Raw genomic sequence first — 20,392 nt, 5'->3', positions numbered from 1 at the left:
CTTCCTGGGCAAAGAGTCACCTGGTCGTCACCTGGTTGCATCCCCCTCCTGGGTCTCAGGTTACGAAGGGCACCAGTCATAGCATACGTGCAGGCAGCTAGAGCAGCCTCACTTGCCCCAGAGGTCTCAGCCAAAGTCACTCACCCCTATTCTTACCACAAGGTATTGGTGCAGCACACAGAGAAACTGAGGCACACACAGTATTCATGCAAAACAGTAAAACTCACATAGGCTCAATAGTAAGACTCACATACACCATAACAAGGGGAAATCCCCATTTCGTCACATAGGTGATGCCAGAAGTCCTGGCATCAACTCCATTGCTGCTCCATATCTTAACATTCCTGGGTATCTGCCTGAATTTGGAAAAATTTACTCTGACCCCGACACAGTCCATAGAACATAGAGGAGCAACTCAGGACTCGGTCAGGGCAAGGGCTTATTTTGCTACAGTCAGATTCCATGCCACAATTGGTCTGATAGACCAAGTCATGTGCAATCCTCAGACATCAGTTTGGGTATGCCTCACTCTTCTAGAGCACGTGGCATCATGTACTTATGTGATGAGATGCCGTTTGCCAGACTACAGTTCCGTTGCCTACAAGCTTGACTCTGAACAGTATATATACTCTCACGGAAGGCTTCGCTGCCATGGTGGAAAGTCCCTCAATGTGTATGCATAGAGCAACACAAAACAATAATTACAGATACTCTCCTGCTAGCTTGGGGAGTTCATATAGATGATCACAGAGCACAAGGCACTTGAACACTTTGGGAAACTAGAATGCACATAAATTTCCTGGAACTAAAAGCAGTCTGAAGCCTGCATGGCACTCTTACCACTCATATGATCCTGATATATCCTGATAATGTCAGACAAAATTATGACAATGTTCTACGTAAACAAGCAGAGAGGGGCAAAATCCACCCACCATGCATAGAAGCGGTCAACTTACGGAATTGGTGTATTGAGAACCACATTATGCTGTCCTACTAGGTGCCCACAATTCACTGGCAGACAGCCTCACCAGACATTTTGCCACTGATCATGAATGGGGACTACATGACTCGGTGGTGAACAACATCTTCGCTCAGAGGGGAACCCCTCCTTGAGATGTTTGCATCCCAGGTGAGCAGGAAGTGTGACGCATTCTGTTCCAAGAGACTTCAGGGATGCAGCTCTGAAGGAAATGCTCTCCTGTTGTCCTGGACAGGCCACCTGAGGTATGCTTTCCTCCCATTCTGCTATTACCTCAGGTTCTGTGAAAGATCCGACAGGACAGAGCGCTAGTCATTCTCATTGCTCCCAAATGGCCCAGGCTATTGAAAGCTGTTCATTTTTTCATTCACCTGGTGACATCAAGGGTCTGATTAGAACCCTCTCACCAGTGATGAAACCAACCCCACAATGGGAACTCATCTTCATATTCTCGACATTGACTAGGCCGCGGTAATCAATTATTTTTAGTCAAGGTCCAAATTTATTGGTTAAGGTATAGTCAAGGTCCAAATTCCAGAGCAAATAATACAAAAATAATAACAATAATGATGATAAGTAAATAAAAAGATTTTGTAGTCCATTCAAAAGCATCTAGCGGTCTGAATTTTGGCCCACAGTCTGCCTGTTGACTACCCCTGGACTAGGCTATTTGAGCCGCTAGCCATGTCCCACTTGTCCATAAAAGTTGCTTTCCTGGTTGCCCATCACTTCTGCTAGAAGAGTAGGTGAACTCAGGGCCCTGATAGCTGATCCACCATATGCAGTATTTCACAAAGACAGTCTCGCTATGGCTGCACATAAAATTCACCCCTCAAGTAGTTTCAGATTTCTAAGTAAATCAGGCGATACACTTACCTTCGGTTTTTTTCTGAAGCCTCGTATCACCAATGAAGAGACCTGACTTCATTCCCTCGATGTGAGACATGCATTAGCATTTTACCTGCAAAGAATAAAAAGTATCAGAATGCCACCTGGATTATTTGTTTCTATAGCAGAATGAACGAGAGGGCAAGCTTTATTCTCCCAAAGAATCCCTGAGTGCATCTTGGGTTGTATCTCCCTTCCTACAAAAGCAGCCTCAGTAGTCACTTCATGAGGTGTCCTTACTTACTTTTGCAAAGCAGCAATGTGGAACTCTAGCCATACTTTCATGAGGTACCACACCCTCATTCAAGCCTCCACAGATGATTAATTCTTTGGGGTGGCAATCCTACAAGCATCTAAACTGCTTGTAGCTTTGCACCTTCTTCCTACCTCAGTATTGCTTGTGAATCATCCGCAGCGGAATACAAACAGGGATGAGCACTCGGAAAAGAAAAGTTACCTTATTGTCACTGGAATTCTTTGAGATCTGTGGTCCCTAACTGTGTTGCACAACCCACCTTCCTTCCCCTCTGCTTCAGATCTTTAAACGATTTGCAGTAGAGAAAGAACCAGAGGTGATTGGTCTGCACCATCCCTTACGGGGTTCTCACACTTCATTGCACTGCCACCCGCTTCTGATAACAAAAATTACTACATGACCCCAGGAGGGGGGGCAAAGCCTGAGCCCCGCCACCCAGAGTGGGGGCAAAGCCAAAGCCCTACTGTTCCATGCAAAGGGCTTCAGCCCCAGGCCGGGGGCCTGTAACCTGAGACCCTCCACCCAGGGCTGAATCCCTCTGGCTTCGGCCCTGGGCAGTGGGGCTCAGGCTTCAGCTTCAGCCGCAGGCCCCAGCAAGTCTAACACCAGCTTTGGTGACCCCATTAAAACGGGGTCACGACCCACTTTGGGGTCCCAATCCATAGTTTGAGAACCACTGCCTTATATCATTGTTACAAAGCACAAGGGGAGCAAAGACATAGGCATGGACCAATGAACACTGCTTGCAAATTCTTCCTGTCCCAGGTGTGTAGACTGTATGCATACCCCACAGTAGAATACAGGTAACAGCCATGCATATTGAAGAACTCCAGTTACAATATGGGAAATTCCCTTTTTTTTCTTCTGTGAAGTAAAAGAGCAGATTTGTGCCATCCTTGAAGATCTTTAATTTTTTCTTAAACTGATGATTTGAAGGAAGCTTATAGTTTTCATTCGTGATCTCCTATCGGGAGAAGCCTTTTGTATTCAGACTTCTTTCTAAGATACCTGTGCCCTTGAGTTAGTTTTGTCACCTTCTTTAAAAGCATGTTTCTAAGGTGCTCAGATAGGACCGTGATGAGTGCCATAAAAATATCTTAACTATAATAATTTTGTATAATAAAATATGGGTATGCAAATAGCTCTCTCCTGGAACTTCAGCTTTTTCTTGAACATTCACTGTTTTTCTGTTGTGTTTATAATCCTGGGTCTGTGTTTCTATCCTGTTTAAAAAATACTGTGTCTTTGATATAAATTGTATTTGGAAGTTTTAGTCTGAATTAAATAGTTACTAAGTTTGTAACAGCAGAAGAAAAACGAAAGGTAAGTATAGAGACAAGGGATGAAGATGTGTTCGGTTGAGATTTGAAATGAGTTGAAGAGGCAGTGAGGCAGAGAAGTAGAAGATGTTCCAGCTAGCAGAAGTTGCACCAGCAGAGGTGAGATTGGATGGAGGGGCATACAGAAAGGTAGTGATGGACATTAGAGTAGAAAAAGGATATGAAGCGTTATGGCAACAATTTCTTAAACTTTTTGACATCTGTGTGGCAATAGGCAAAAAGCAATTTATATTCATACTTTCTGCTTTTTTTTAATCTTCATAATAAAGCGTCCGATCACCTCACATACGCATTGACATCAATGGGACTTACGTGTCTGTATCAGAGATTAGTTTAAAGACTATATTTTCGGATCTGATTTCACCTGTTTTGGAATGCAAGATTCTTCATTGCCCTATTGTTTAGAAAGATGCCTTGGACACATTCTTAGATTAAGTACTCTAAACGTTGATAAATGTTGTTATAGTGTACTTTATTTTTAAGACACAACTTGGCCAGACAGTGAAGGAGTTTGCCAGGAGAAACAATTTTGAAAAAGATAAATGGTTTTTGCTTTATGACTGCACTTAGACATGAATCATATAAAGAAGAGTTGTGTGGCTTTTTCTTTCATAAACAAGCTGGAGATTAATGATTCATTGACATAGAGTTTTAACATTAAAACAATGTTAGGAAACCTTAAAAGGCACAGTAACGTTTTAGTGAAAATGATCAGCTCTGCTTTTTCATATCTGTATCTGCACATTGTATGATACGGTCTCAAGTTCACAAAGTGAAAACTTAGTTGTGAAAATTTAGGTATTTGTATATGGCAAACATCAGTAAGGTTAGATTGCGAGAATATTAGTTTTAAAACAAATGCCTTTGATGCAATTCAAATAATGGCTATATGAAGAACTTCGGGTTTGTTTTATTTTTATTTTCTTGTTGAATTCATTGTAGTTGTCATCAGGGTGGTCTGATAGCATCAAACGTTGTGCTAGCTCTCCTACACAGTTCTGTCAATATAACCCAGTCCTGACCTGTTATCCCTTCTACATTAGTCATGTTCCTTTCTTGAGGCAAGATTTACAGTTATGCCATTGCCTCACATTTTATGGTGGTTTTGTGATCTGAAATACCCACAAATAATTAAGAGTACTGAGCTTGCTAAATAATCTAGCCAAGTTTTAAACCCTTTTTTCCAGGCATGATGTTCTGCACCTGTCTTGTTACCTTTTCCTTCTCTTCTCCTTCGCTCTCCTGACTATCCCTCCTGCCCCCCTATTTAGGTGCCCTAGTCCAACCTGCTTTGCCATTACTGCACTTGCATGCCCTGCTTTCAACCTACCCAGGCCACTGCATGGATTTAGGCTTGATATGAGGATCTGGGAGTAGGAAGAGAGCCAGAAGGTGTCCATGTTAATTAGTGTCTGCAGATGAGGGGATGGCAAAGGGTCACTTGTGCCCTGCAGTCACTAGCAGCTCTTGGTTTTTGCTCATTCTCTTCCCCCCGTCAAAGGGAAATTATTGAGGGATCCTTCTTTCCCTGGGGAAAGGAGCCCAGAGTGTCTCGTTGCCCCCTATAATGGTAGCTTCTGCTGTTGAGCAATGAACATATTCATCTGATTCCTACCGTTCATTTTAAAACTTTTTTGGTGTTTTTATTTTTTTGTTCCTCATCTGCATTGATCAACTCATTCTTGTCCCTTAAAACAAACTTTTCCTTTTAAAGCAAACAGATAGATAGGAAAGCTTGGGGTCGGAGAGGAAGTAAGGGTGCAAAGTGATTTGGCAACTCTCAACTGTTTCAGCAACAGTTCTCGAGAAAAGCTGTGACTCTTACTAGTTGATTGAATGAGTGTTTACTCAAATTCCAGTTGTGTGTGCAAAACTTGGCCTCCCATGGGCAAAGTTTGGGGTATTTTCCCTAGTCCACATATGACTTCTACAATGTAAATTAAACATCAAGCTGCGACATGAATGTGCAGCTAGTTACCTTTTTTGGTGTGAGTTGAACCATCTGTATAGTTTGGTTTCAGTATAGTCGTTCCCTGTGAAACTCTTCAGGACACCAAGGACCAAATTGAACCTGGGCGTAAGCAGACAAAACTCCATCTCTTTTGTGAGAGGGTGTGCTCATGCCAGAGTGAACTGAGTCCCATATTTTTGCATTTGGTGATTGTGATGGTGGGAAGGTTGGTAGGTCTCAGTAGGTTTGAACTTAGAGGTAAGGTTGGATCTTAGTATGGTTTCAAACAATAATGTGATATTTGCAGTGTTGTTTTAGCCATGTTTGTCCCAGGATATGAGAGACAAGGTGAATGAGGAAATATTCAGATCTCAGGAAGAGCTCTGTGTAACTCAAAAGCTTGTCTCGTCCACCCACAGAAGTTGCTCCAATTGAAGACACTACCTCACCTACCTTGTCTCGCTTAATGTGATATAAGCAGTTTAATTTAAAAACTTGATGCATAAGGGAAACAACATTTTACTTGGTTAGAAGTATCTATCAAATAGTAGATTTTTTTTTTCTCAGAAAAGGCTCTCAGGTTTTTAACATGTTATATATTCAAGACAACATATGATGTCCTGTTGAAAATGGGCCAAATACATTCCCAGACGCAGCTTTTTTGGCCAAATCTTTTGAAGAATTTCTTTATGGATTTTTTTGGCAGGAGAACTGATATTTAATGGGAAAATATAAGACATACCAGATGCAGTTTTTTGATTTGCCATAAATGGTTAACAAATTATTGGAGACTGTCATAAATGTCTCATTTACAGCAATCCATGCTGAATTTTGTCTCCGGTCTCGTCTGCTATGCACTCTTTTCATACCCATGAAGTAAATGATTAAATTGTATTCAACTGTGAAATTATACTTGTGATGTCACAGTACTTTAGAAGGAAATATATTTCTGAGATGTGGACTGATTAGAAAACGGTTTATTCACTCTACAAATGAGTGTAGATGTGTAAAAGCTGTTAAATTGACCCTTATTAAACTTATGATGGAATATAGCCATTAAAGTGACCCTTAATGAGCTCATGATAGAATAAATGTTTTGGCAAAAGTAGAATAATATATTTAGCAAGAATATTTTCACTTTAAAAATGTATTGGTAATGTTTGTATTGACTATGAGGAATAAAGTTTGAGATGGTCATTTGAAAAATAGTGTAGGCTAGAGCAACATCATTAAGTTGAAATCTGGTCTATTTTTTTTAAAAAAGGGAGAGGAGCTGTTAAAAGGTACTTTCAGATACTACATCTGCTCCTGAGTTTCCTTGTCAATTTTTTGGTTTTCTAATCACATTTTCCCATTTTTTAAAACTATTTTCTCTTCCCTGTTGCTCTCTGAAAGACCTACACAACATACCATATCAACTAACATATATAGGCCCCCCAGAGCTGTCATCTTTTCTTAAAATTTCTTCCTTTAAACTTTGGTCTTGGGGAATCCCACATATTAAGTTATTTTATATACATGCTAATTTATATCTTTAAAACCTTGATTTTAAAAACAATGTGATTTTTCTCTCCCCCACCCCCTTTAATGTCTAGGATTTGCAAAACTTTTGTAATTTTCAAGTGTGTTTTTGTGTTTAAGCGGCCATTCTTTGGCACTTTATGCATCAGGATGGTTTTCTGATCTCATCACACCCTCAAAGTTTGTTAATGCTAATATGTGGGATTTCTCAATATACCCTTGTATTCAGAGTGTAATTGATACTGATGTACAATAATAAATCTGATTATTAGAGGGGTGTGTGTAATTGCAAAGAGAGATCAATCAATCTATAAATAGTGTATAGAACAGTTTTTGTTTTGAATAAAAAGCTTAATCCTTGTGCCCCTAGAGTATGATTTTTCCAGTATTACACTAGTTACTTTCCGCTCTGTATTCTATAAAATTCAGTTTGTGAAGCAAAATTATTACAGTTATACTTGGAGTCCTCAAACAGGATACATTAGAACATATCAGTTTCACAGCTAAGCTCTTTGTTGTATATAGAAAGTCCTGCTGAGGGTGGCATGGCAGTTATTACTGTTAATTGAGAAAACCCCACTGTGCCAACATGATTGTGGGCTGAATATTACAAAGGATTACAAGCCATGTGGAAATTAGGGTGACGTGTTTTTCCATGTATGTCAGATGATTTGTTACAAAAAAGGTAGATGAAGTTACCCCCCAAATACGTATTTACTTATTGATAGTTCTTCATAGGAATTCTACTTACATATTTTAGTGATTGGGGCTAGTAGATGTCCATATCTTATGGTCAGCTTCTTAATACAGAGAATATTGGATTTAAATTTAAAAAGTTTACTTAAAATTTACAAGTATAATTTGAAATTCTGAAATATATACACACACATGAGCAGGGGAACCTTCTGCAAGGGTAGATTAACTTGACGGACATTTCCTACAGGATTGAAGATAGTCACTCAACTCTGCAGAGGAAGGGAAGGAAAAGCTCCTGGTCTCTGTTAGTGTTAGTTTACTTGAGAGTGAAATCCATTTTACCACAGAGGCTCTGCACAAAGCTCCTGTGGCCCAGTTAAGCCTTTATATGTGGTACATAGATATTTGTACCTGCCCTTTGCTTTAGGGTGAATGTAACCCTGAGGGAATATGTCTTGCAAAATCCAAACTTGGCAATCATTTTAACCCTAGTCAGGGGAGAAGACCTCTCCAGGGTCGTTCGTGTCATGAGGGTGTTTGTCAAGGTGGTCAGCTTCAGTATAATCTAGGCAATTGTCCATGTAGCTAAGGGATTCTCTGCCACTGAGGTGAAACTGACTAATAAAACCTTCTGAAAGGGCCATTCCAGTATCCTGCATGTTGGTGACAAATGTAAACTAAACAAAGATTTATCCAGGTGGTGCTCGAACTGCAAAGAGGCCATTTTCCTTTGGGATTTGCCAGGATGATGATAGGAAAAGAAACCACCATAGTTTAGCATTTAACACTACTGTTTAGCATCTGATACTACCCTGGAAATACCTTTTAGTTCAGGGGTCGGCAACCTTTCAGAAGTGGTGTGCCGAGTCTTCATTTATTCACTCTAATTTAAGGTTTCGCATGCCAATAATGCATTTTAACGTTTTTAGAAGGTGTCTTTCTATCAGTCTATAATATATAACTAAACTATTGTTGTATGTAAAGTAAATAGGGTTTTAAAATGTTTAAGAAGCTTCATTTAAAATTAAATTAAAATGCAGATCTTATCAGTTTAGTGTGATCCTTGCCCTTGCTGAGTTTTCCAATGTCTGGCGCGTATTTGGATACTTTAAGCTGCACACAGGCTTCTAAGTGATCAGTTGTTAACCGGCTCCGAGAGGGACAGAAGACAGATTTCATGTGTGAAAATACCTGTTCACACAAGTATGTGGATCCAAATGCTGAAAGCATTGCAAATGCAATTTTCTTCAAACAGTTAAATTTCACTGGCAGGGACATCCAGCAGGTCAGAATAGAGGCCCCATGATCTCTCTCTGTAGCTTCAAGCGCACTCCGCAGATCTCCAAACTTTGATGCCCACAATTCTGAGCTTTTTAACTGAATGAGCTGCTGTCTGTGCTTTGGCTCACTTTGCACTGAATTTGCTGGGTATTTTAGCTCATATTAAAATATTAAATACCTTATTAAGTGAACACTTTCCAAATACATCATCTTTATTTTTAAAAAAAAAGCTTGTTTTAATAATATTGATGCATTTTATTTGAAAACATAAACGTGTATATGACGTTGAAGTGTACATATCTTAAAATCTTCTATTTTAGTTAATTTACAGTGAAATTACATATTAATTCTCTAGGTGAGCTCAAACAAGAAATGTTAGAAGATGCACAAAACAAACTAATGAACCTTATAAACAGCACAGAAGGGAAAGTGGACAAGTAAGTGACTCTTTTTAACTGGTGTATTTATAATTTCTTTGCTCTTCATCCTATACATCCCTTCTTAAAACTACAATAACAGCATAAGAATAGTAGTCATGGTGTAGAATTAGGTTTCTGCATAAAATCTTTCAAAAAATAGTGAATACATGATATTTTCCACTGTACAGTCATTTTAAAGATTAGTTTTGAAAATTGAAATTAAAATGTTTGTCTAAACAAAATTAGCATTATTGATGCTTATTTATAATTCTAGTTTGACTCTAATTTCTTTACTTTCCATCTGTAGTTCAATGCATATACATGGTAATCTGTATAGGGCCTTCTCACATAGCTGGTATCATCTGGATATCAGACTCTCATTTGGTTCCCCTCACTTAGAATTGATATTAAAACTATAGCCACGCTACTGTTTCCTCCCTTAGGACTGGTTCAAGACAGTACTTCGCTTCTTGTTTACATGCTATCGTAGGTAGGGATGATTTCCTACTCGAATGAACATTTTACCAGATTGTCCAGTTTACGTCAAAGCTAACTCATGCAACTTCAGTTTAGTTTCAGTGGAATTTTCAGTCTCTCTTCCTTGCTCCATCTCCATGAAATATATCACTTCCTCAGCATGTGAATTATTGTTCCCTCAGTCTCCATAGATGATAAGGCCATTTGCAAGCTTCTCCAAATTATAACCCACAGTATAGGAAGTGTTTTGGGAGCTTAAAGGAAATTTGTGAGGTTCCCATTTATTTCTTGAATCATACATTTTGACTTTGGTGTATTATGATGATAAATTAGAAAAGAGTATGTGAAATCATTTCAGGAATAAGGATTAATATGTTAATATTTTGACGCCATGAGTTCTGTAAAAGCTGAATGGATTAATTAACTCTTTCTCTTCATTTTTATAGGGTCTTGATGAGAAATCTCTTCACTGGGCATTTTCATACTCCAAAGAATAAGCGTCATGAAGTCTTAAGGTTAATGGGAAATATTTTGGGGATCAAAAAGGAAGAGCTAGATCAGGTAATACTGCATTAAAAACTAGACTTCCTCTTTCATTTGACATATATTTGTGATGTTAGTAAAACAGAATGTTGTTTTCTGCTGCTACGTTAAATGTCAAGGCGAAGCAATGTTTATGGAAAATAAAAAATTTGGCCTTTCATCTGTGTTCATTCTTAAAGAGGGGCATGCTGATCCTACTGGATCTTATGATGATTTTAATAGAAAAATAGATGCAGGATGTCATTTTGTCTGATGGATGTTGATGTAGTGGAAGGAAAGAGCTTCACTTGGTTGCTAGTACAGTAGCTGTAATATGACAGTCTCAGAATGTTTACTTCAGTTAGTCAAACTAGTTTAACTCAAGTATACAGGCTTATTTAAACCAATGGTTTTATGCATAACAGGATTTTAGACCAGGAGGGTATTTCAGAGAGGTAGAGAACAGTTTTAAAGCTTTTGTCAGTAAATAAGGGTTCGCTGTTCATCAGTAGGATGATCTGGAACAGTTCCCTTTGCCATTTGTGAGCAAATGTAAGGGAGCCAACCCATAAGCTGATTGTTTTGTTTGCTTTTTGTTGGTTGGTTTTGCTGTTTTTTCTTTGTTTCAGCATTTCTCTTTTTTTAAAAAAATTCTCTCTAGTTATTGTCTGAAGACCAAAAAGGTGTTACAAGATGGGTGACTGGTTGGCTCGGTGGAGGAAGAGCTGGATCAAAGAGTGTCCCGAGCACACCTATAAGACCAACTAATCAATCTGTTTTCAGTAGCGTAAGGATTAATTATACAGTTCTCTACATTTTAATGCAAAAACCATGACAGTTACATATAAATGCTAACATTTTTAGTTTTGGTATTTTGGTCTTGATTTAATGTTGGTTTTATTGATAACAGATCTTGAATTACTTGTGTGGTTAGTGCGACTACTTTGTTTTCCATCCTTTTTTTTAAATGAGTAATAAATAGAAGGTTAAAAATCGTACTGGCCTGAGGTCCGTGCTAAGTGCTGCGCTACTACCAAAATATTACAGCTCTTCTAGGGACTGATGACACCATTGTCCACCAGGGACCTTCATTGTGTGGACCTTCAGAGTTAGAGGTTAAATATGTTATTTGAAAGCTGGGAGTTTTTTCAGCAGGTTGCAGGATATCAGACCATGAAATCATACTTTGATTACAATTTTGTCCTTCCCTTTCCCCAAGTGCCCCCCCCACCCTCCTTTCAATTTTAACTTGAAAGCTGGAATTCCTAGCTTTTCTGTGCTGTACATCATTGGTCTTAGGTTCAGAAGTTCTTGAGAAAGCAGCCACTTTTCAAGTTGTATAAAGTGGTGATTCTGACACAGTAGAATGGAGCCTGCCTTGGTGGTTGGCAGAATGGGATGTTTTGGGGGTTGTTTTTTGTTCACTGTTCCACAGAATAAAAATGTTGGAGAATTGATGTAAAGCATTAATCTCTAACTGTAAGGTTATGGGAGGATATTGGCTACTAAAATGACCCAAGCAATGAAGTAGAGTAGTAAAGTAAGTCACCAGCCAGAGTTGTGATTTTTAAGGTGTAGATGTCAATTAATTTAATTTAGAAAATGTTTTTTCCAGTGTGTTTGCTAATTATGAAAATTGACTCAGTAGCTTCACGGGCATAAAGAGGAAGGTTAATAATTTTGTATCTGCAGTGCTTGTTCTCCTAGCAAAGTCTGAGTCTGATGCTCTTGCTGACATCATAAGCAGTTCCTGTTCCCATTGCCATGGCATAGTGTCTCAGATAAACAAAGTGGAGAAAGTAATGGCCTTTTAAAAAAAAAAAAAAAAACTGACATTTTCTCCTCTTTATTAAGCTGTTGTAACTTGAGTGACAATGTTCCTGTGTCCATGTTCTACTGCTTATGATGTCAGTAGCAGCATGGGATTCAAGAAACAATCAGACTTTGATGGTGGAGGTACAAATGTTACCTTTGTAATTATTAAAGTTTTAAATTATATTTTTGCTGTGTCACTGAAGGTTAACTGATAATTTTTTAAATAAATTCCATGATCACCACATGTTAAGGTCTGATTTCTTGTGACCTTAGGACTAGAAAAATTCTAGCAGTCCAGTAAAAATCTTTTCAGGACCAGTCATACTTTCTAAATCCTGGCCCCGAAGCACTTACTAATTAAAGAAAATTATGTTCCTTAGTGTACCCATAAAATTATTGAAAATGTTCTAATTAGTGGGCATGTTCTTTCTAGTCTTTTTCAGAACTGTTTGTGAAGTTCCTCGAAACAGAATCACGTCCAAACCTTCCCCTACCCACACTCTCTGTTCACGACATGAAACCTTTAGGAGCAACAGGAATTTGTAATCCTAACAGTACCAGATCCAGCAGCCTTACAGGTAACAGCATATCTTGGTGGAAAATTTTGAAGTTCTGTGTTAAACTTTAAAGGGAGAGAGAGACTCTGTGTGTGTGTGTCCGTCCGTCCGTCCGTCCGTCCGTCCTTTCATTCTGATTGGATTTTCTAAAGGGCATACGGGAGTTAAGCTCCTAGCTCCTTTTAGACCACTTTGAAATTCTGTTTCTCCCTTCCCCCATCCCCCAAAAAGTCCCCTTAATCTCTCTGAGTGAATATATTGCTTTTGATGGTGAGAGCCAGCACTAGAGCCAGACAGATGGTGGTTAATCTTCCCTGCATGTGGTTATGTCTGTGCTCTAGTCCTATTTGCAGCATCCCTGCTGTTCAGCCTGGGTCTCATAGAGCTAACAACGCCAAGCTTGTGGTGGTTTGTGATGTGTAACACCAGTTCACTTCCTAAGTATTAGGCTAAAACTAGCAGATTAGCTCACATTTTTAAACAATCTGAGATTGATTTTTTGATCTGAGAAAGGATCTCTAATTTGTTCTCCATGTTGGTAAAGTCAGAATACTTGAACAATTATGCCTGTGCTTGAAATACTTCCTAGCAGGTATGTGCAAAAATATCAATTGACTTTCCTTTAGATTCTGATCCTGTAAGACACTGAGCACATGCTGCTGAGTAATATATGTTTAGGATCCTCAGCACCTTGTAGGATCAAGTCCTTAATTTAATTAATCAGAGTTTTGCATATGGAATGATTTTTTTAATATGCTTTTTAGGACTTCATCTTTAGATGCCAACTGTTGCTGATCATAGAGCCTTTTTAAATTAAAACTTCAACAATTGTAAGCTGCAATATTAAGTTTTAAATAACTGTTTCATGCTACAAGTAAATTGGAGAAACATAAAGAATGAATTTCCAATTCGCCCTATCAGCTTATCTCTGAAAGTAATATTTTCAATAAACCTAAATTAGGTCTCATATTTCTTTGTACTCTTGTCATTTATAATATAATAGGCAGGGTACCCTATTTTATTTGGCAAAAGCCCATTTTCCTGGTATGGAAAAACTAAGTTCTGAGGTCCTTTATTCATTCAGGAACTATATTGTTCCCTTATAAAAGGAGACACCCATCCTATATCCCTTAATTGTTTTGGTATCTAAGTTTTCAGTTGCTAGAGATAAACCATATGGAAGAAGCATAAGATAAGGATGTAAATACCATACCAATGCAAAAGGACTTGAGTAGCCTTGCTATATTTATAGGAGTTTGAGCCAGTTGTGTGGTAAAAGATCTTCTTTTAAAAAAAAAAAAAAAAACCTATTGAATTATTATGGAGTGGCAGTAGCAACTTAGTTTCCACTATAAACCTGATTATTTTTGCCTGCTTCCTCTTCTGATATTTGAACTCAAAAGAAAAACATAGGTTATATCTAGGGCCCTACCAAATTCACAGTCCATTTTGGTCAATTTCAGGGTCATAGGATTTTAAAAATCATAAATGTCACGGTTTCAGATATTTAAATCTGAAATGTAAGTGTTGTAACCTTGGGGATCCTGACACAAAAGCGGATCATGGGTGGGGTCGCAAGGCTGTTGATTGGGCGGGGGAGGAGGAGAGTGCTCACATTAGTTCCACCCTTACTTCTGCACTACTAGTGGTGGCGCTGCTGTCAGAGCCGGGCAGCTGGAGAGCAGCGGCTGCTGGCCGGGCCCCCAGCTCTGAAGGCAGCGCCGCCACCAGCAGCAGCACGGAAGTAAAGGTGGCATGGTACGGTATACTGTTGTAGGGGGCGTCACGGATTGCCACCCTCACTTCTGTACTGCTGCTGGCGGGGACGCAGAAGAAAGGGTGGCAATTCCATACCATGCCACCCTCACTTCTGCGCTACTGCTAGTGATGGTGCTGCTTTCAGAGCTGGGCTCCCAGCCAGCAGCCATGGAGCTTCCTGCAGCTGGGGGGGGTTCCCGGAGGTGGGTCTGACCCAGCCCCAGGAGTGGCCTCTGCAGGGGAGGAAGTCGTCTCATGCCTCCCCAGCCCAGCTGGGACTAGCAGCTGGAGCCTGATGCACAGTAGGAGCCCCCAGCCCTGCCACTCCCCTACACTAGACAGATTTCATGGGGGAGATCAGATTTCACAGTCCGTGATGCATTTTTCATAGCTATGAATTTGGTAGGGCCCTAGTTTTATCTGGGACTGAGAGAATTTTTATACTGAATTTGAAATTACTTGAACAAAAGCTAGTATGGGCAGGAGTTTGGTATAAGAGAGGCAGATTGTGAGAAGTTGATACATGGGCAATCAAAGCTGGTATAATTTTACCATTGGGATGTAATAATAAAGCAGATAAGTAGAGAGGATGCAGAGTTGTGAAAGGCCTTGAAGTGTAGGGCAAGAAGATTCAATTTGATGCAATGGAGGAGGAGGAGCCAGTTGAAAGCCAGCTGCTTTCTACACATATGTGTTGAAAATTGGTGGATTGTGAATGTTTTCTAATGTAGGTTTTTTTTGTTTTTTGTTTTTGTTTTTGTTTTTTTTAATCTCAGAAACTACAGGCTCAGGAACCAGTAGAAGACCAGATGTGAATCCATTCTTGGCACCCCGATCTGCAGCAGTGCCTCTCATCACCCCCACTTCTCTTGGAGCAGGTGGATCGGGGCATCTGCTTATGAAACCTATTTCTGATGCCTTGCCTACTTTTACACCACTGCCAGTGCTGCCTGATGCCAGTGCTGGTGCCGTACTAAAAGACCTCTTGAAACAATAGATGATTTTGAATCAATATTGATGATGATAGCACTTTAAGGAAAATGAGAACTCTATATTTTAGATAATTTATCACAAAGAGGCCTTTTGTAAAAAGTTGTGTACTTGTTTGCAGATGTACTTCGTTTTTCTTTTAAATTTAATTATGAACTAAACAGTGCTTTGGAAATTGTAGGAGTCACGGGAATAACTGTCCTCTTTATTCATATTGGTTCTGAGATAGGTTTTAAACTGGAGAAAAATTATTCTATCTCAGTTGTAGAATTGTAAAACAAACTGTGGGACTCATAAACACTAGCTGTACTCTTGAGTTGTTTCAGGAGTGCAACAACAATATTAATTCTTTGGTATTGGGGTCAGTTTGTCAAAGAGCACAATCTGTTGACAATGGGCATGTGAGGAACCACCACTGCAAATTAATTAAGATTTCTAACCAAAATTTATACAATATTTGGGGTGTCCATTCATGACAAAAATTCCAAAGAACGAGGTAGGGAGGCATGTAGGAGCTTGATTATTGGAGATGACAAAAATACTTGCAGTTACTCAACTATATTTATGTAAAAAGGTATCCCTCTCTTAATAAGAGGATAAGTTGCACCCCAAATTTTGGACCACTTTGAGGCACATCAGTCCTTTTTGCACCAGGAGCTATATTTTTCCCAGTCTAATAGCCGCTTATGGCAATCCAAAGTCACTGGCACCAAGGTGTTAATCCTGGAAACAAAGGAGTTGGAGAATATCTTTGATTTTTTTCTAAAATCTTCCATGTGGTGCATAGCTATCAATGGAGAATTTAACAGGTCCATGGGAATATTAATATATATATACATGCTGCAGTACTGTAATGGTTTAAGATGTATATTTAAAAGACTTCTATCTTGCAGGATTTGATTTGAAACAGGTTTAAAGTTTGAACATATGTATAGAACTTAAAGGTAAACAGATGTTTACCTATCCCAGATTTGTAAATAGGTCTATATAAGACCAGAGCCAAAGCCAATTATTATGTAAATTTTGCTGTGATGACTTGTACACTTTATACTACATGTTGCAGATAAAGTATTGAATTGCATACTGAAAGTTAAAACTGACCTCCTTAGAAAAACAGTTAAAATCTGCAACAAAGTTTCTTCGTTTAAAAATGTCTAGTTTCTAATCCTGTTTGTCATTCCTTGTTTAGTCAGTGTTAAAGGTGAATATTGTGCAAGTTCTATATTAGAACTGTCAGCCTTTGATCCTCTCCATTTTTATTACATACCCTTAGTTTAAATCATTATGAGAGTTATGTTTAAATAAAATTAATCACAGAATCTTGTATAGAATCTGCCAAAATAATGACTGCAACAAAACTTTTCTTTCTTTATATATAGATAAAATGGTAAAATCCCTTCATTTCCTTTAAACTCTTCTCTAGCAAAATTTCTCAATTTGTTACTCCAGTCATCACGAAGAATTCAACTTCGGAATCACTTTCATACAATAATGACATTCCCCAATGTAGCAGTGTTTTATGGATTTGAAATGGAAGGTTAATGCAAATTTAGAAGCAGATCAATCATGCTAAATTTTTGTTTCAGATCACTAGTATCTGTTATAAAATCTCTATTTTGGATAAATTAATGAATGCTTTCAAGTCCTTTGAAATTTGATTTCTGAAAGGTCAGCAAGAATATTTCATGTATGAAAGCAAGTATTACGTTGTATAAGAACTAAATTTTAAATTCCTATTAAATTTTTGGATACCTTTGTTGAGAATATTCAGGTAGGTTACTTAAAATGTTTGTTTTCATTGAAAAACCACCATCATGGAATGGTTATTTTTTGTCCAAAAGACTCTAAAGAAAGTTTAAACCATGTGGTGTGTCTGTGCAATCTCTTATAGTCGTGTAATTATATTTATTTCGGGGTGAGCAATCACTTCAAATAAAATCCTTTTGATGAGCTGATATATACAGAAATGTTTACCTTTTAAAAATAATGTATTTTACAGATTATTAATACAAGTGGACATAGGCTGGCAGCTATCTCCTGAATATAGTGGTTGACAGCCACATTTTGGCTGATTACTATTTTTCACAAAAAAGTCATCTTGATTTTTAAAAACTGTATAGAACTTAAAATGCACAGAAGTGAAACAAGTTAGCTTCATAGCTACCAGGAAATACTGCATATTAGGGACCATTGACTTCAGTGGGCTTTAGATCAGGTCTTTTATGCAATAGCTTGGTAACTGCCACCTAAATCTTCCCATGCTCTGGAAAACTTGGGCAGGGGGCAAAAATAGTCAGGAAATGTCAGAGTCCCTAATTCATGTTTCTTTTGGAGAAAGGAAAATGTATCAAATTCTGAGAAGCCTATGGAATTGTAGAGATTGCTTCTGTAGGCTTGGGAGTATCTGTTTAGAGGGAATGGGGTTTCCCCACTGCATTCCTCCTTGGGAAATAATGCTGTTCAGTCCATTATTGAGCTGCTAGAGAGTACAGAAAGGACTGAGTTGACTTAAGCACACTTCCTTCTGAGAATGTTTTGCCTGCTGCTATTGTAAGTAATGCCCAAGATTGCTGTTACTGAAAGATTAGTGAAAATATCTTTTCTTCTGATCTTTTCTCTTTATTTGCTTTGTGCATTTGATGATTCTTTATACATAGTCTGTTTCCCATATTTACAGTCAATTAGTTAATCAGTTTTTCCTGTTATTTATGTGGGTCTTTCCCACAGTAGTGGCTGGAGAGAAACCTTTTACATAGCAAAATGGTGAGTATAAAATCACAAATTGTCGGTGGGGCTTAGGAGCAGGTGCAGTCCTTGAAACTTCTTTTCACTTAATGGACTAGATTTTACCTTTTTAATTTGACTCTGTCCCCCAAACCTCCTTTCCCACAGGAAGAGCTGCATAGTGAGTGCTCCCCAGGTTTGATCTGATAGGCCCATGTATTATCTGCAGTGGGAGAACTACATGATATTAATGTGAAGAAGCTTTTGGCAGGCTCGATATAAAGGGAAAATCAGAAATTGCACCATTTTGGGTTCTTTGTTCAACTCCAGGCTTCACAAATGAAGGGAAGTATCTGGCACTTCATAGTAGTTCTGTTGGAAACCAGGGGCATTATGCAATAACTTACATCTTGCATTAAAGCTCTTCTGTGCAACTGTATCTGCAACTGGCTTATATCACTGGTGTAAAATAAAAATGAACACGACTCGTTTATCACAGTGTAAACAAACTGTTGGCAGCAACCTAGGTGGACACAACTAAGTCAAATGGCAACTCATAATCTGATTCTCATTTACTTTCCTGATAATTTATGCACTTGACAATGATTTTTCACTAATAATTTGTAACAAGGCAGGTGACTTGAAAGAAGAATTTATAAAGCAGTGGTTGACTGATACATTGCATTATTAGTACAAAAGAAAATGTAATTTAACTCATAAATGTTTCTTTCACATTGTAAGTAGGCTTGGAAGAAGGATTAGTTTATTGGTAAATGTTTATTTCATTATTTACACACAAACCCGATGAAAATAAAATGTGAAAATAAAATGTCTTGTCAATGATAATTGAAATTTACTGATAGGCAAAGTAAGAAAAACACTACTTGAGAACTTATTGGACTCAAAACCCAGTGATTTAGACTTCTGAATTAGGCTTATTACAAATGGACTAGCAATTGATTAGTAAAAATAAGTATGATATGTTGATATAAGAATATTTAATTTGTATATTTTCACATATGATGTTGACAAGTTATGTTTTAACAGTTTATAAGGCTTAAATAATTCTGACTTCCCCCCACCGCCATAATTTCCAACAACTGTGAAAATTTAAAATGTTTAAAAACGGGGAAAATGGTTAAACCCATAATTTCATGCAACTGAGAAAATTTAAATCAATAACATCTAAAACAATGCTTAAAAAGAAACATCAATATTATGCACTGAAATTATTTTAAAAAATTGAATCCTGCCAAGCCTGTTGCTACCACAGTTTTCCAAGTAGCTCAGCTGCTACTTTACCACTGTCTTAAAGTTCAAGACTTATATTTTCAGTCAGTTGCAATAAATCATTTAATATGTTTAATACACATTTGTTTAATTACGTGTTGTGGCTTTCTAGGTATCTTGACAGTCCCAGTTCGGGAGAAGATTTAGCTGTAACAAAATGTCATTAAATTAAAAATTAGCATTTTTTCTTAAATAAAAGCTTACTTTGGAGAGAAAAACTTTGCTGTGGAAACAGCAGTGACAGCTTAAAGAATCAATTGCACAAATTCAAGCAGGGCCTAAATTTGGAAGGACAAGAAGTATTTATAAAAAGAATTTTGAAAGCCGAGCTCAACTTACATTCTGATACAAATAATACCAAGAGTGTTAGATTTATGTTTATGTTCAAAGTCTTCCTTTCATCAAAGTGCACTTTTTGGAAATGCCTAACTATCAAATGCAAATTGAGAAATTTAATTCTGTCCATATAAATGAGAGAGCACACCAGCAGGATGTCTTTAAACATTTAAAAAAAATTCTGGCATATTTTGATATGTCTTTACAGCAGGAGATTTCTTATTTTGCCACACCTGATAGTTACTAAAATCCTTATTAGCTGTTAGATAAGTGAATATCTGTAAGGTGAAAATCTACAGCTTGTGGCATTTGTTTTGTGCTGCATTGTGCTATATAAGTTTATATACTTTTCCATTTTTTTGCAGAATTGCAAAGCTTAAAAGCAAACAACAAAAATGATACATGTAAGTTGGCAATGTATGTTGCACAATAAAAAAATTAGCAAAACAGCTGCTGGCTTTTATTTAAAAAAATAGCTTGCACATGTTGTTTACAGCAGCACAAATGTCATATGTTGGGTGAGCTATTGCATGCAATTTCCACAAACTTACACTTAAGAACAGTTTTTGGGTTTTTTGTTTTTTTGCAGTTA

General features: G+C 37.9%; 1 protein-coding gene across 1 annotated transcript in view; it reads left to right on the top strand.

Moving 5' to 3' along the window:
- Nucleotides 1-20,179, top strand: part of TRIP11 (thyroid hormone receptor interactor 11) — an 80,986-nt gene extending 60,807 nt beyond the window's left edge. The window contains exons 17-21 of the mRNA XM_074956126.1: nucleotides 9,268-9,349; nucleotides 10,255-10,369; nucleotides 10,992-11,117; nucleotides 12,579-12,723; nucleotides 15,237-20,179. Of these exons, the coding sequence (XP_074812227.1) occupies nucleotides 9,268-9,349; nucleotides 10,255-10,369; nucleotides 10,992-11,117; nucleotides 12,579-12,723; nucleotides 15,237-15,457 (689 nt within the window). The 3' untranslated portion in view covers nucleotides 15,458-20,179. The remainder of the gene's footprint in view (nucleotides 1-9,267; nucleotides 9,350-10,254; nucleotides 10,370-10,991; nucleotides 11,118-12,578; nucleotides 12,724-15,236) is intronic.
- The last annotated feature ends 213 nt before the right edge of the window (nucleotides 20,180-20,392 follow it).

Source organism: Natator depressus, chromosome 6 (genome assembly GCF_965152275.1).
Source record: "Natator depressus isolate rNatDep1 chromosome 6, rNatDep2.hap1, whole genome shotgun sequence".
NCBI classification, from domain to species: Eukaryota; Metazoa; Chordata; order Testudines; family Cheloniidae; genus Natator; species Natator depressus.
Note: the sequence above shows the minus strand (reverse complement) of the source record. Positions and strands in the feature narration are given on the sequence as shown.